This window comes from Babylonia areolata, chromosome 32, assembly GCF_041734735.1.
Source record: "Babylonia areolata isolate BAREFJ2019XMU chromosome 32, ASM4173473v1, whole genome shotgun sequence".
NCBI classification, from domain to species: domain Eukaryota; kingdom Metazoa; phylum Mollusca; class Gastropoda; order Neogastropoda; family Buccinidae; genus Babylonia; species Babylonia areolata.
The window spans coordinates 16,151,871-16,168,493 of record NC_134907.1 but is presented as its reverse complement, the minus strand read 5'-3'; the positions used below and the strand labels follow the sequence as shown (position 1 = coordinate 16,168,493).

The 16,623-nt window shown below is 46.3% G+C and overlaps 1 protein-coding gene and 1 pseudogene across 1 annotated transcript; both read left to right on the top strand.

Moving 5' to 3' along the window:
- Positions 1–222: 222 nt before the first annotated feature.
- Positions 223–11,342, top strand: LOC143276687 (uncharacterized). Its single transcript, XM_076581323.1, has 6 exons — positions 223–356; positions 6,859–6,989; positions 7,368–7,496; positions 8,459–8,590; positions 9,143–9,256; positions 10,503–11,342. The coding sequence occupies exons 1-6, from the start codon at positions 336–338 to the stop codon at positions 10,636–10,638; spliced, it is 663 nt and encodes a 220-aa protein (XP_076437438.1). The 5' UTR covers positions 223–335; the 3' UTR covers positions 10,639–11,342.
- LOC143276393 (angiotensin-converting enzyme pseudogene) lies at positions 2,783–5,529 on the top strand (annotated as a pseudogene).
- Positions 11,343–16,623: the final 5,281 nt, after the last annotated feature.

The following is a 16,623-nucleotide window of genomic DNA, read 5'->3' as shown; positions in this document are numbered from 1 at the left end:
AAATCCCGTCAACCATCAAACATCCCCTGACACTTCGATCTTCTCTTCTCCCTCCCCCCCCCACCCCTCCCCATCCCCTTCTATTGACACATGTCATCATCACATTATGCAAACCACGCCCATAGAGAGATCACAGGTGGGGGGGGGAGGGGGGGGGGGGGGGGGGAAGGGAAAGGGGTAGTGGTGGTGGTTGGGGATGGGTGGGTAGGGTTGGGGGTGGGGGTGGGGGTATGTGTGACGGAGCCACGTAAGCAAAACCTGCCTATATAAGGCCAGTGGTTTGACAAGGGCCAGTCAGGTTCCCTCCTGAGACCACAAAAGGATCAGTCGCAATCATGTTGTACCAATGCCTTGCGGTAAAAAGTCTTTGTGTGTGTGTGTGTGTCTGTCTTATCTTTCTTCTTCTTCTTCCTCCTCCTCTTTTTCTTCTTCTTTTTTCTTCGAGTGACTCTCCCTGTTTATATTTCGTTTTGTTGTTTCAACCTTTCTTTTTTCTGGGATTAAGGTTTTCCTCTCTTTACAAAATTCTTTTTTTTTTTTTTTTTTTTTTTTTTACCTCGAGTGCTATGAATTGTTTTTTTTCTGTTTTTTCTCTCTCTCGGTATTTGGCTGTTTTCTTGTTTGGTTTTAGATCTTGTGTGTTTTTTGTGTTGTTGGTATATTCTTTTAGATATGTTCTTTTCTTTGTCTTTCTTTTTCTTTGTTTCCTTTTCCCTTTTATTCCCTTCACTTTCTGTCGATTTTTGTAATGTATGTTCTTTCTCGGTATTCAGTCGTTTTCTATGTCTTTTTTTTTTCTCTTTGTCTTCTTTCATTTTTCTAAATTTTTTTCTTGATCTTTGTCTTTTCAAACTGTCTTTTCTCTTTCTTTCTTTTTCTTTCTTTTCCTTTATATTATGTCTTTCCGGTATTCAGTCGTCATGTGATCTCTTGGATTTCTTTTGTCCTCTGTTTTCCATTTCTTGTCGCTTTCATGTCGTTCTGTTGACTTTCCTTTTCTGCCCTTTTGTTCAGGATTTCTTTATTCCCTTTCTTATTAACTCTTTCACTGCCTGTCAATTTAGAGTACAAAATTCCCTTGTGCTATAAACACAGAAAATATTGTGGCTAAGAATAGTTGGGGATTCCCCATGCGATGTATAGAAAATATGGCCTATCCTACCACCGAACATTACGAGCAGTAGGTTCATGGATAACAGACGCATGAATGGTCACCTTTCAGTGATATGGGTCCTCTACCACGCCTGTGCATAAATGCGAGCTTGGCGGTGAAAGGGTTAAAGGACACACTACAGCCCTCATGGGGTCTGTCTTTTTGCTTACTCTTTCGTGTTCATGACAATTTCTCAGCTAGCACTGTTCATGGGTTTGAGTTGAATTGCGCAGTTTACTTTACTTACCCCCCTCCCACAACCCCCCCGTCTCTCTCTCTCTCTCTCTCTCTCTCTCTCTGTGTGGGTTCCAAATTTCTGTGTATTGTCTTTCTTTCCAAAAACACATTCACATTTTCAGCCCCACCAACGTCTTGCCTTGTTTTTCTCATTTGCGTTGAATTTTCACTGTGATGTAGGCTTTTGTGCAGAATTTTGACTGTGCCTTAAAAAAAAAAAGTTGTTATTCTCACAGCTTGGACTGAATTGAGGGAAGGGGCCATCACTTTCTGTTACTCATTCCTTCTCTCCGATTCATCTCCCTTACTTTTTTGTGTTTTTTGTTTGTTTGTTTGTTCCTTTCTCGTCCTTACACCTCTGTCTGTCTGTCCTTCCTGTTTCTGCCCCCAACCCCACCCTCTCTCTCTCTGTCTCTGTCTGTCTCTGTATATATCTCTGTGTCTCTTTCTATACCCCCTCCCCCTCTCTCTGTGTCTGTCTCTGTATTTATCTCTGTGTCTCTATGTCTCCCCCTTCCTCTCTCTCTTTCTCTGTCTGTCGCTGTACATATCTCTCTGTGTCTCTATGTCTCTCCCCTCTCTCTGTGTCTGTCTCTATACATCTCTGTCTCTCTCTATGTCTCCCCCCCTCTGTCTGTCTGTATATATCTCTGTCTCTCTCTCTGTCTCCCCGCCTCTCTCTGTTTGTCTCTGTATGTATATATCTCTGTGTCTCTCTCTGTCTCCCCCCTCTCTCTCTGTCTGTCTGTCTCTGTATATATCTCTCTGTGTCTCTCTCTGTCTCCCCCCTCTCTCTCTGTCTGTCTGTCTGTCTCTGTATATATCTCTCTGTCTATGTCTCTCCCCCTCTCTCTCTGTGTCTGTCTCTGTATATATCTCTGTGTCTCCCCTCTCTCTCTGTCTGTCTCTGTATATATCTCTGTATATATCTCTCTGTGTCTCTATGTCCCTGTGTGTGTGTGTGTGTGTGTGTGTGTGTGTGTGGTGTGTGTGTGTATGTGTGTCTATATATCTCTCTGTGTCTCTCTCTGTCTCCCCCCCGTCTCTCTTTCTCTCTGTCTGTCTCTGTATATATCTCTGTCTCTATGTCTCCCCCCTCTCTCCCTGTCTGTCTCTCTATATATCTCTAGGTAACGGCTCCTGGTGTGTGAAAGGTGGAGTCAACATAATTATGTGCAGACCTGCTTGTGCCTGACCCCTCGTCGTGTGTCCACGCAAGCAAAAGATCAAATACGCACGTTAAAGATCCTGTAATCCATGTCAGCTTTCGATGGGTTATGGAAACAAGAACATACCCAGCATGCACACCCCTGAAAACGGAGTATGGCTGCCTGTATGGCGGGGGGTAAACAAGACCAGCCATACAGGTAAAAGCTCACTCGTGTACACACGAGTGAACGTGGGAGCTGCAGCTCACGAACAAAGAAGTCACCGCACCCTCCACATCGCTCCTAAACTGTGACTGTTCCAGCCATGACGTCACCTTGTATGTCACGTGGACTGCTGCAGCTGCTGCTGCAGCTGATAGTGATGATAGTGGTGATGGAGCGAGCAGCAAAAGCGGCAGAAGGCACCAACAGCAACATAACGCAGGCCCAGCAATTCCTGGACCAATATGAACGAGAGGCCAAAGTGGAGGTCCCCGCTTTCTTGGAAGCCTTCTGGAACTTCCACACCACATCACCAGGGAGAACCAGCAGGCCGCCGGAAAGGCCAAGCTGAGAATGGCCATGTGGAGAAAGAACATGTCCAGCCAGGCAGCACAGTTCAACACCATCGGCTTTGACCCACTCACGCAGCGGATTTTCGAATTCATCAAGGACATCGGCCCTGAGGCCTTGAAGAACGTGACCAAGTTGGAGCGGATGAACGAACTGCTGGCCAACATGACCACCATCTACAGCACGGCCACCGTGTGTCTGGAAGAGGAGGAAGACAAGTGCCTCCCTTTGGAACCGGACATCACCCACGTGTTCGACACTTCCCGGAACGAGACCTTGCTCCGAGAGCTGTGGATCGGCTGGCGTGACGAGACAGGGAAGAAGATGAAGCAGCTCTTTGCCGAGTTCGTCGCCCTCAGCAACGAGGGCGTGCAGACACTGGGTTACGAAGACACTGGGGATTTCTGGAGGTCGAAGTACGAGTCTGACACGTTCGAGGAAGACGTCGCAGAGTTGTTCGAAGAGCTGAAGCCTTTTTACCAGGAACTGCACGCTTTTGTCCGGAGACGTCTGAAAACGGTGTACCAGGAAGAGCTGTTCCCTTCCTCCGGTCACATCCCTGCTCACATCCTGGGCGACATGTGGGCACAGTCCTGGGTCAACCTGATCGCCCTACTGGCGCCCTTTCCCAACAAACCCTTTCTGAACATCACCGGGGAGCTGGTCCGACAGAACTACACAGCCAGGAGGATCTTTGAGGTCGCGGAGGACTTCTTCCTCTCCCTCGGCCTGGAACCAATGCCGCAGGCGTTCTGGGACAAGTCCGTGCTGGAGAAGCCCACGGATCGACAGATCGTCTGCGGCGCTAGCGCCTGGGACTTCCACAACGGGGTGGACTTCCGGATCAAGCAGTGCACGGAGCTGAACACGTACCACTTCGGCGTGGCTCACCACGAGATGGGGCACGTGGAGTACTTCCTGCTCTACAATCACCAACCCGACGTCTTCAAGGGCGGAGCCAATCCTGGATTCCACGAGGCCGTGGGGGAGCTGATCTCGCTGTCAGTGCTGAACCCGAGGCACCTGCATCAGATCGGTCTGCTGCCCAGTCTCGTGGAGGACAAGGAGGCGGACCTCAACTTCCTGATGTCCATCGCTCTGGACAAGATCGCCTTCGTGCCTTTCGGCTACCTCGTAGACCTGTGGCGCTACGCAGTGTTCCGCGGGGACACCCCCCAGGAGACATACAACCATGCCTGGTGGGAGCTCCGCTGCGGTATCCAGGGCGTGTCGCCGCCCGTGAAACGCACAGAGGAGGACTTCGACCCGGGGGCCAAGCTCCACGTCCCCTTCAACGTTCCCTACGTCCGCTACTTCGTCAGCATGGTCATCCAGTTCCAGTTCCACCAGGCCCTGTGTCAAGCCGCCGGACACGAAGGCCCGTTGCACACGTGCGACGTCTACAACTCCACGGCGGCTGGCGACATCCTGCGTGACGTGCTGTCCAGGGGTGCATCCCAGGTGTGGACGGAGCCCTTCAAGGCCATCACCGGGACCACCAGGATGAGCGCCAAGGCTTTGCTCCAGTACTTCGGGCCTCTGATCAGCTACCTCAAGGACGAGAACCAGCGGCACAAGGACGTGCCGGGGTGGGAGGAAGGGTGCCCCGAACCTCCTACAGGACCTGCGACCGTCAGTCCCACAGAAGCTGCGACTGAACCTGCGACCAAGAGTCCCACTGAAGTTGCAACTCAACCTGCGACCATCAGTCCCACTAAAGCCGCTACCAGGAGTCCCATCGGAATTGCGACCAGAAGTCCTCCTGGGCAACTGTCCATAGACCCTGTGCGTCCTCGTGATTCTGGTCTTTTATGCTCTTTTCTCTCCGACAAGATGCCCCCCAGAATAATTCACAATTATCTCGTCAGATTGTTACATCATGTCTTAACGTATGATAGTCGTGTCCGACTATGATCACCAGAACAGCAGAGGAGGTAACTGCTGTCCTGGCTGGCTATCTGGGCTAGAATTTGATTATAGTGGAGAGTGTCTTTCCCAAGTTACATCCCATCCCTACTCTCTCGGCCAAGAGGGTTTCAGGACAGTTGGCGTCGGGATGGTTCCCAAAGGCCAGCTAGCCTCCCAAGGCTGCAGCACTAAGAGCCAATGCAATCTTGCCTCCTAATTTCAGAGTCGTAGTCATTCACAAAAAGACTTAGCTGTGAATGAATCCCCATTGCAGTGGAAAAACCACTGATTAAACAGCTCTCTCTTTGCAGTTGGCCCAACTGTAAGCTTATGTCAGTCTGTGATATAAGCCGAGCGTTCGAGTTACATCATGCAATGCAGCTGAAGCAAGTTTTTTTTGTTTTTTTTTTACTTGCAGCTTATTTATGTTCTTGCTCAGTTCGCTTGCACAAAACTGGCGTAAACCATGCTCTAGTTTTGCAATGTTTTTCAGGTCCACCGCTCTGCTAATGGATAGAATGCTAACCCAAGTGTCGATCAACACATTCATTATTAGCAGTTGTAAAATATTCCATATGAGGAGGTATAAAGTCTTCCACTGGCACAGTTGTAAAGTCTTTCACAGGCAGTAAAGTCTCGATGCGCAAGTGTAAAGTTTTTTTTTTCTTGTTTTTTTTTCCCCCCGAAAGCACATCTGTACACCATTTCGTATGTTTTAATGCACGACAGTTCATTCAACAACTGTAATGAAATATTCGACAGGCGCAGTTATTTGTAATAAGTCCCAGACTGGCGACTGTAAAATACTCCATCGATTAGACTGCAAAACGAGTCTAGTTGCGTTACTTTTATTACATTAACTCTCCCTATCATTAGAAGACATCCATGGCCATAGCTCTTTTTGTATCGCGGTTATTTTGGAATCATTTGTAGCCCGCCCCAAACCACAAACACCGGTTGCGACAAGATTCAGTTGGCTCATTTCATTCCAACGTGGCCAGCGTTTCATTGGCTGCATAGGTGATTTTTCTTACCTTCCTCTTCCTTCTTATCTTCCTCCCCCCCCCCTACTCATCCTCCTCCTTCTAGTTCCTGTTCTTGCTTTTGTTGTTCTTCTTGTTGTTATTCCTTATCATCATCATCATTATTATCGTCGTCATGTTTTTCCTTCCTTTTCATTCCCGCCATCACTGCCAGTGTCATTATCTACCGAGTTTCCATTCCTGATTCTATTAACAATGAAGATCATCATCATCATCATTTCCATGGCCGGCATTTTGTCGTCGTCATCATCATAATCATCCTCGCCATCATAATTTTCTAACCAGCATACCAAAGTCACGATTTCATCCATACATTTTAAATTTTTTTTATCAAAATTCATGTTTCTGTTCAACAGTGTAAATCATTGTCACAATCGTCGTTGTTATCCCCACCCATTTCATCACCATCAACATAATCATTGTCGTTATTGTCGTTGTTGTTGTGTTAGTGTTAGTGTTAATGTGTGTGTGAATGCCTATGTGTGTGTGTGTGTGTGTGTGTGTGTGTGTGTGTGTGTGTGTGTGTGTGTGTGTGTGTGTGTGTGCCTTAGTGTAAAGCGTTTTACGTGGTTTGAAAGCACCATATTATTATTATTATTATTATCATTATTATCATAATTGTTATTAATTATGTTTGTACGTTTGTATGTATGTATGTGTGTGTGTGTGTGTGTGTGTGTGTGTAAATTGCTTTGAGAGGTTTGAATAGTGCCTTATGAACGTACTGATTATTATTATTATTATTATTATTATTATTATCATCATGGTTATTGTCGTTGTTGTTATCCTCGTGCAGGTTCTTGCGCTGGCCTATGCCGCCAACGCCCAGTACTACTACTACGCCGGAATTTGCCCACCGGAGAACTCCGATGTGGCTGCCTTCAGGAACCTGACCGACGTTAGAGAGCCTCTGTACATCCCCCTCATGTGAGTCTCCATCCTTTTTGTTCTATGTGACGTGAGGGTCTGGGTTCGATTCCCAGCTTCTCTACACCCCTGTCCCCTTATGTTAGTCTGAATCCTTAACCCCCCCCCCACCCCTGAAACCTGTCACCTGTAACCTTTTAACCTTAGACCTTTTGACCCACGCCCTTGACCAGTAACCCTTAATGTACCTTTTGACCTTGTTGACAGTGACTTGGTCATGAAGGACGCTGACTATGGCCCTTGACCCTCAACCATACCCTTTTACCCTTGTTTACAGTGACCCAACTTTCCTTGACTGGAGCCGCCAGACGTGGACTCACTAGGTCATGATGGCCCTTGACCTGATATCAACGTTTAACCTTTTGACCTTGTTGACAGTGACCGGGTCATGAAGGACGCTGGCTACGCCCTCCCGGAGATCCAGGAGAGACTGAACGAGGTGGACTTGCCATGGAAGGTGTCCCTGCCGCTCAACGACACTAACGGCTTCAAGCTCTTCCACCCCTTGTGAGGGCTCCGCCCGGTGATTTCTTTCCTGTTCTATATGATAAATGATAGATCTACTACTACTACTACTTCTACAACTACTACTACCAACTCGTCTTCTTCGTTCGTGAGCTGCAGCTCCCACGTTCACTCGTATGTACACGAGTGGGCTTTTACGTGTATGTTTTTACCCCGCCATGATTTCGGGGGTTTGCATATTGGGTATGTTCTTGTTTCCATAACCCACCGAACTAATAACAATGATAATAGTAAAAACAAGGTGTCCCTACCGCCCAATTTAACGACACCTGGTAATTTCTATCCTGCTCTTTATGTATGGTAGTTGTGTCCAACCATGACCACCAGAACAGCAGAGGAGGTAAACTGCTGTCCCGACTATCTGGGCTAGAATTTGATTATAGTGGAGAGTGTCTTGCCCAAAGTTACGTCCCCACTCTCTCGGCCAAGAGGGTTTTAGGACGGTCGGCGTTGGGATCATTCCCTAAGGCCAACTAGCTAGCCACCAAGGCTGCAGCACTAAGAGCCAGTGCAATTTTTGCCTCCCAATTTGAGAGTCTTAGTCCTTCACAAAAGACTAAGCTGTAAATGATTTCCCGTTGCAATGGAGAAATCATTGATGATACAGCTCTCATTTTGCTGTTGGCCCAGCTGTGAACTTGTGTCACTCATCATTTCCTTTCTCCCTGTGTGTGTGTGTGTGTGTGTGTGTGTGTGTGTGTGCGTGCGTGCGTGCGTGCATGAGTGTACACGGATGTATATATGTGCGCGTGTAAGTGTGTAAGTGCACACATTTGTGCTTTTTAACCCCATTTATTCATTATCTCACTTCTTTCCACTTTTTCTGATTTTGGATGTACGTGCGTGCGTGTGTGTGTGTATGCATGTATGTGTGTGTGTTGTGTATGCATGTGTGTGTGTGTGTGTGTGTGTGTGTGTGCGTGTGTGTGTGTTGGTGCCTATAGCTACCACCGATGCTGTGACTTCCCCCTTCACGAGTGCACCTTCTCTGACATCATTCTGCAGTACGTCAAGTTCGCTGGAGGTGTGTGCTGGGTCGTGTGGCCCGAGGTCCTCTACGTTTACAGACGCTGCACGTGAGAATCGGTTTTTTCGACATCGACTTGTTGTTCTCTCTGGTCAGGCATCTCTGTGGTGTAGAGTGTATGGATTTGTCCGAACGCAGTGACAGCCTCCTTGAGCTACTGATACTGATACTTGTTCTCTTTTTTTTCCTTTTCTGTTGTGTTGTGTGTGTGTGTGGGGTGAGGGGGGGGGAGGGAGGGGGGGGATTGAGGGCGTGGGGGTGTCTTTTCTTATTTTCTTATCTCTTCTTTCATCTCTTTGTGTGTGTGTGTGTGTGTGTGTGTGTGTGTGTGTGTGTGTGTGTGTGTGACTTCTTCTCTCTTCTCGTGTGTGTGTGTGTGTGTGTGTGTGTGTGTGTGTGTGTGTGTGTGAGGGGGGAGAGGGGTTGGGGGGGGGGGGGTTGGGGGATGGGGGTTGGTTCTCTTCATTTCTCTTTTTTTACTTTGTGTGTGTGTGTGTGTGTGTGTGTGTGTGTGTGTGTGTGTGTGTTGCTATAGGTTTTCACAAAACGATGTGTGTGTGTGTGTGTGTGTGTGTGTGTGTGTGTGTGTGTGTGTCCACAGATGCTGCTCCTGTCTGCTGGCCGAAGACTGCCCAGTGGTAGGACGATGTGTCGAGTCTGACTACCACACCGTCAACGTCATCGCCTACTGCCCGCACATCATGTACTCCGACAGGTAATAACAACGGACTTCCTGCTTAATTCAAATCAAACAAATAGCAATGGGTGGCAACTCTCCCCATCCACAAGGTACACAACTCCAAGTCAACGCTGCTTACGCTACCGATTCAGCTAGCACACTGGTAAACAAAAGGCACATTGGAACAAACCCAGACAGCCCCTCAAAAAGGAAGCGCCGGGCCTGTCCTTATATCGATCATGTGCACACAGCAGCAATGACAAACGGAATGTGAAAACACAAAGTAGCTTTTATTCAAGACTGGCATGGTCTAATTTAACCCCGAACAAGCCACACAGGACATACGGACAACACAGAGCCTCGCCGACCCCTTAAAATGCTATCTCAAGGCTATCGCCACGTTAGCGTCCACTTCAAGTCAAGGGTAAGAAAAAAAGAACAAAAAACTAGTCACCGTTTCAAGCTTTTCATTCAGAAAGTTTTAAAAACCTTCAAATCTGATTAAACAATTTTCACTTCTGTGGTTCCTATCTAAACACACACACACGCGCGCGCGCAGAGAGAGAGAGAGAGAGAGAGAGAGAGAGAGAGAGAGAGAGAGAAGTAATTCTTTTGTTTGCTTCCAGGCCTAAACCCAATTACCTTCAACATCACCTAACTTCTTCCCCATTGACCCCCCCCTTCCACAACCCTCCACTACCCACATCCCCAATCCCCCAAACACCATACCCTTCCCAAACAACCACCTCCATCCATCCACTGGTTCATTTTGAATTCGTGTACTCCGACTGGTACTCTCACTCCCCACATCCCCAATCCCTCAACCACCATTCCCTTCCCAAACAACCACCTCCCTCCATTCTACCCACTGGCTCATTTGGAATTCATGTATTCCGACAGGTATCTCCACTCCCCACATCCCCAATCCCTCAACCGCCATACCCTCCCCAAACAACCACCTCCATCCATCCATCCCTCCATCCACTGGCTCATTTTGAATTCGTGTACTCCGACAGGTACCGCCACTCCCCACATCTCCAATCCCTCAACCACCATACCCTCCCTACAAACAGCAACCTCCCTCCCTCCCTCTATCCACTGGCTCATTTTGAATTCGCGTACTTCGACAGGTACCTCCACCCCCTACATCCCCAAACTCCCATCCCTCCATCCACTGCCTCATTTTGAATTAGTGTACTCCGACAGGTAGCCCCACTCTCCACATCCCCAACCTCCCATCCCTCCATCCACTGCCTCATTTTGAATTTGTGTACTCCGACAGGTACCAGTGGATTGCCATGAGGATCCCGACCACCTGCAGATGCCAGGCCTTCTGCCCAACCCCCCTGGACTACGTGCTTCCCTTGGGCTCCCCTGAGGCCGAGAAACAGGAAGCCAAGCTCAACATGATCGTATAAAACAACAACAACAACATCGTCGCCAGCTAGCAAAACGTCACTTCCGTTCGCCTACCGGAACTTATGTCATAATCTCTGAGAGAAAAAAAACACCTTTATGCACCCGAAAAAAATTATAATCCAGAGGGGGAAAATGATTTGAAAGAAAAAAAAAAAGCCCCAACAACAGCAATGTCAATAACAACAACAACAACAAAATCTATCACCCTTGCAGGTATTTTTGTGCGGTTGTAATGCTTGTGTAGGGTTATAGATTTCTTTTATCACTTATCAACATACCCCCCGCCCCCACCCCATAACCCACTACTGAATTGTGAGTGGGGAAGGGGTGGGTGGGAGGGTTTAGTTCATTGAAGCACGAAGTTAGAAAGCAGAGAGATGAATAATTTCTGCAAAGCGAGTGGAACTCTTCTTCTTCTTCTTCTCAATCAGGATGTGACGTGAAGCGATTTGTAACTTGATCGACAACATCTACAACAACAACAACAACAACAGCAGCGACAACGACGACGACAAAATATTTGAAAATAAAAAGTGGGAACCACGTGTCTGAAAAAAAAAAAAAAAAAAAAAAAGTGTTCTCTGAATCTCATCGTTTGTCCCGTCTAGTTCTTGTCTGTCCTTTAATGTGGAACGAGCTGGAAACAAAGCTGAAGTATAACAGAACCGCAAATAAAAGAGAGAAAAAAAAAACAACAAAACAAGTGTGTACGGGTTTTTTTTTTAATGATAATTGAGAAAGGGTGAATGAGTTGGCTGTATACAGACACACATGCATACACACACGCATACACAAACACACACGCACACACACACACACACACACACACGTGCGCGCGCGCATATGAAAGTTGGCATGCACACGCGCGAACACACATTAATAGCAACAACGACAACACACACACACACAAACAGACACACACAGAGACACACAGACACAGACACAGACACACACACAGACACACAAAAAAAACACACACACACAGACTCAGACACACACACACACACACACACAAAACGCACACACACAAACACAAAAACACATACACATTCAGACAAAAGGACATACATGCATACAGACAAACACACATACATGCATACACATACAAACAGAAACACCAATGCAAACACGCACACGCACACACACACACACACACACACACAAATGCAGGAACACATACAAATTCAGACATACACATACAAACATACACAATCACATACACGCCACAAATACAACACATGCGCGCCAACACACACACATAAATACAAACATAAATCCAAACACGCACACAGACACAGACACACAGACACAGACACACACACACAGACACAGACACACACACACTTGAGCCCGATTAAATGACGCAGGAAACGAATGACGAGCTCCTAAAAGGCAGTCCTCAGCCGGTTCTTCCCAGGTAAGGCAGCCTGTTGTGCAAAAGACACTGTGTTTTGTGAAGCGCTCTGGAAGCCTGGTCTCTCCTCTGACCGAGGATAGGCCATGTATACCACATACAAGCATCCACATGACTCAATCTACCTATAACCAGAACAACACACACGCAGCATTCAACCGAACACCAGTGGTGTAGAGTCTGACAAGCGCATCGGGTGTAAAATGCTTGGGTCAGGCTTCCGCAAAGTGTCGCCCATATGGCTTCTCCCCACAGGCCTCGTTATCGGTAAACACACACTCACATGTGGGGGTGGGGGTGGGGGTTGGACGGGGCGTGCGGGGGAAGAGTTTTCTCGTGTTGAGACGGATGGCTAGTCCAGGGAACGATTAACTCTTCAATAATACCAGCAGCGTGAATCCGGATTATTGAATCAATATCAGTTTTCTCCAGTCTGGACGACAGTCGCCGAAACTGACAGCAACTGGCTTGTGTCTGACTGAAGCGTGCTGCTGTAGGAGGAAGGTGGTAGAATGGTTAAGACGCTCATCTGCCACTGAAGTGTCCGTGAGGGTCTGTGGGTTTGAATCCTGCTCTCTCGCCCGCCCTATCTCCCAAGTTTGACTTGGAAAATTCATGAAGCTGAGCGTCTCATCATTCGGATGAGATCGATAAACCGAGGCTCTGTGAGAGTGCGACACCCGTGGCAACAAGTGTGTTGTTCGCTGGCAAAATTCTGTGAAAGAATTGACACACACACACACACACACACACACACACACACACACGCAGAAACATATATAGTGGAGTGATGGCCAAGAGGTGACGCGTCCGCCTAGGAAGCGAGAGAATCTGAGCGCGCTGGTTCGAATCACGGCTCAGCCGCCGATATTTTCTCCCCCTCCACTAGACCTTGAGTGGTGGTCTGGACGCTAGTCATTCGGATGAGACGATAAACCGAGGTCCCGTGTGCAGCATGCACTTAGCGCAGATAAAAGAACCCACGGCAACACAAGGGTTGTTCCTGGCAAAATATTGTAGTAAAATCCACTTCGATAGAAAAACAACAAAAAAAAAAACAAAAAAACTGCACACAGGAAAAAATACAAAAAAATAGGTGGCGCTGTAGTATAGCGACGCGCTTTCCATGGGGAGAGCAGCCCGAATTTCACACAGAGAAATCTGTTGTAATAAAAAGAAATACAAATACATATATATGAATAACAAATAGTATATAATTATATGAATAATTATAAGCTTGTGCTGAAGGCCTGGCAAGAGCGATGTGGTTATGTATGCTGCCTAGAAACAGATTCTTCTTCTTCTTTCGTGGGCTGCAACTCGTAGTACACGAGTGGGATTTTACGTGTATGACTGTTTTACCCCGTCATGTAAGCAGCCATTCTTTGCTTTCGGGGGGAGGGGGTGCGCTTGTTTCTCTCTGTCTCTCTCTCTCTCACCCCTCTCTTTCTTTGTCTCTCTCTCTCTCACACCCCTTTCTCTCTCTCTGTCTCTCTCTCTGTATGTCTCTCTCACCCCCTCTCTCTCCCTTACCCCCTCTCTCTTTCACCCCTCTCTCTCTCACCCCTTCTCTCTCTCACCCCTCTCTCTTTCTCTCACCCCCCCTCTCTCTCTCTCACCCCTCTCTCTCTCACCCCCTTCTCTCTCTCTCACCCACCTCTCTCTCTCATCCTCCCCCTCTCTCTCACACACACACCCTCCATCTCCCTCAAGCACCTTTTGCAATATCTTGACCGGCACAACTTGCTTCATCAAAATCAGTCAGGGTTTCGCCCAAAACACTCCTGTCAGACAGCCCTCACCAGTCTCTTAGATAAACTGCTCACAGCTATAAATGACAAAAAAATCAACAGAATTGTATTTCTAGATTTGAAGAAAGCATTTGATCTCGTTAACCATCGAATACTTCTTGAAAAGCTACGGGTTTATCAGCTTGATACAAATTCTGTCAAATTTTTTGAGTCATACTTAAAAGAAAGAAAACAGAGTGTATTAGTAAACGGGACTTTTTCGAATGTGGGAATAACTAAAATGGGCATTCCCCAAGGCTCTATGCTTGGCCCCTTATTGTTCAACCTTTATATCAATGATCTTCCATTATGTATCTCCTCATCTGCAGTATCATGCGACATGTTTGCAGATGACTCTTCTCTTCATACAAACGGAGTAAATTTAGAGCACATTAATGACAGATTACAAACCAGCCTAACCGAAGTATCCAACTGGTGTACAGAAAATAATATGCTCCTTAACCCAGAAAAAAAACAAAGAGTATGATTGTAGCCACTCGCCAAAAGCACCAGCGTGGCTTAAATCCGCTCGCTTTGTCAATCAATGGCCAAGCTATTGAACAAATTACAGAACATCGACACCTTGGTGTCGTTACTGACAACCAGCTAAAATGGGAGGCACATATCAGTTCTTTATCGAGGTCAGTTGCAAAAAATGTTTACCTATTATCCCGTTTAAAACATGTCGTCAGTCCAGAGGCTTCCTATTTCTTTTTCCATTCTCACATCATGTCTAGAATTAATTACGTTTCAAACGTTTGGGACAACTGCAGCGAAGTGCACATGAAAAAACTAGATTCTGTACACAGACGTGCTGTAAAACACCTCAATGGTGTTTTACGAAACACACGCAGTCATCAATATCAACTGCCAGCACCTCTTTCCTTGACAAAGCACCTAATATTGAATAAGTGCGTACTTATGCTTAAAATTATATTCGGTAAATGCTCTACTTATCTACACCAAACCATTGCCTGCTATGAAACTCGCAACCCTGACTCCCGAAATGCGACTCTTACTCTACCCAAGCCAAGAATAGACCTTTATAAATCGAGTTTGGCATATTGCGGCACGCACTGCTAGAACAATCTTCCCAAACACCTCAAAGAACCCTTTTCCACCACAACATTCAAAGAGAAACTTGGACAGTACATGTGTGCCGAAAGCCAGACCGAAAATCTGGTACAAAATTGTCACTGACAATCCTTACAAACAATGTCGAAATGCGTCAATCAGTTGATAACCTATCACGTCATAGAATATTGCTTTCAGAGATTTTCTCTTTACAGTGGACAAACAAACGAAATCAAACTCTAGTCTGGTCACGTCTACGATTCTATATACTTACATGTATTACAAATTGTGAACCACCTTCACCCAACTCTTTTTTTTTCTTCCCCACGCCGACATATCTTTACATCTCTGTCTGTCTGTCTATCTGTCTCTGTCTCTCTCTCCCCTCTGTCTCTCCCTCTCTCTGTCTTTCACATAATGTGTCTATCTGTCCATATCCCTATTACCCGTCGCCTGATTTGCTGTCTTTTATGTCTCTTACATTTGTGTTTAAAATTTCATCGTTACTTTTCTGTGTTAATTTCACTTGAATCATTCATGTGTAGCATTCATGCTAGGGTTTTGTTGTTGTTTTTTCCCTTGGTGTGTGTGTGTGTGTGTGTGTGTGTGTGTGTGTGTGTGTGTGTGTGTGTGTGTGTGTGTGTGTGTGTGTGTGTGTTAGTGTGTGTGTGTGTGTGCGCGTGTGTGCGTGTGTGTGTTACTCGCTTCCGTTCCGTACAGATGTGAGCGATGTTGTGTCTCTCAGTTTGACGCTGTGTTATAGTCGTACATTATACATGTATTAAGTATTCAGTATAACTACATTTATATACGTACATGTTTGTGTGTCTCTTAGAACAACGGCAGATGTGTAAGTCGGCCAAAGTGCTAATATCTTCACCGTTGGATAATAAAGATTCATTCATTCATTCTCTCACCCCTCTCTTTCTCTCTCGATGCAGGAAAGTATTGAAATCCATCGGGTCTTCAGTGTTTAGTGTTCTCTGTCTATCTCTGTCTCTCTGTGTTCCTCTTTGTATCTATCTCCGTGTCTCGCTGTCTGTCTTTCTCTGTCTCTCTCTATCTCCCCATCTTTCTATTCATCTGTATAAATCGTTTAAGCTCCGATATGTTCTTATGTCTTTGTGTATCCAGTAACGACTTACATACAGACAATGTGTATAACTTTTTATTACATATTATTAACCACGCATGTAAGAGATATTATTCAGCGAATACCATATATCATTTAGGTGTATAAATGTCAGTTGCATACAATATGTTTCATGATGCATATTATGTATATTACTTAGGTGAAGGTATATTACTTGAAAGAAGGTATGATATATTTATGTCAGCTGAACGTATGTCATTTTACAATGCACGATGCACGGTCTATGAAGAATTTGTGACACCCTTTCATGAGGGGCAATGGCCCTGTAAATGAATAAACCATTCATTCATTCATTCATTCATTCATTCTCTCTCTCTCTCTCCCCTCTTTCTATTTATTGTCTCTGTCTCTGTCTGTCTGTGTCTCTTTCTCTCCGTCTGTCTGTCTATCTCTCGATGCAGGAAAGTATGGAAATCCAACCGATCTTCAGTGTTCATTGTTGTCTGTCTCTGTCTGTCTCTCTGTGTCTCTCTCTGTATCTGTCTCCGTGTCTCTCTGTCTGCCTTTCTCTGTCTCTGTCTCTCTCCCCACTCACCCCTCTCTCTCCCTGTCC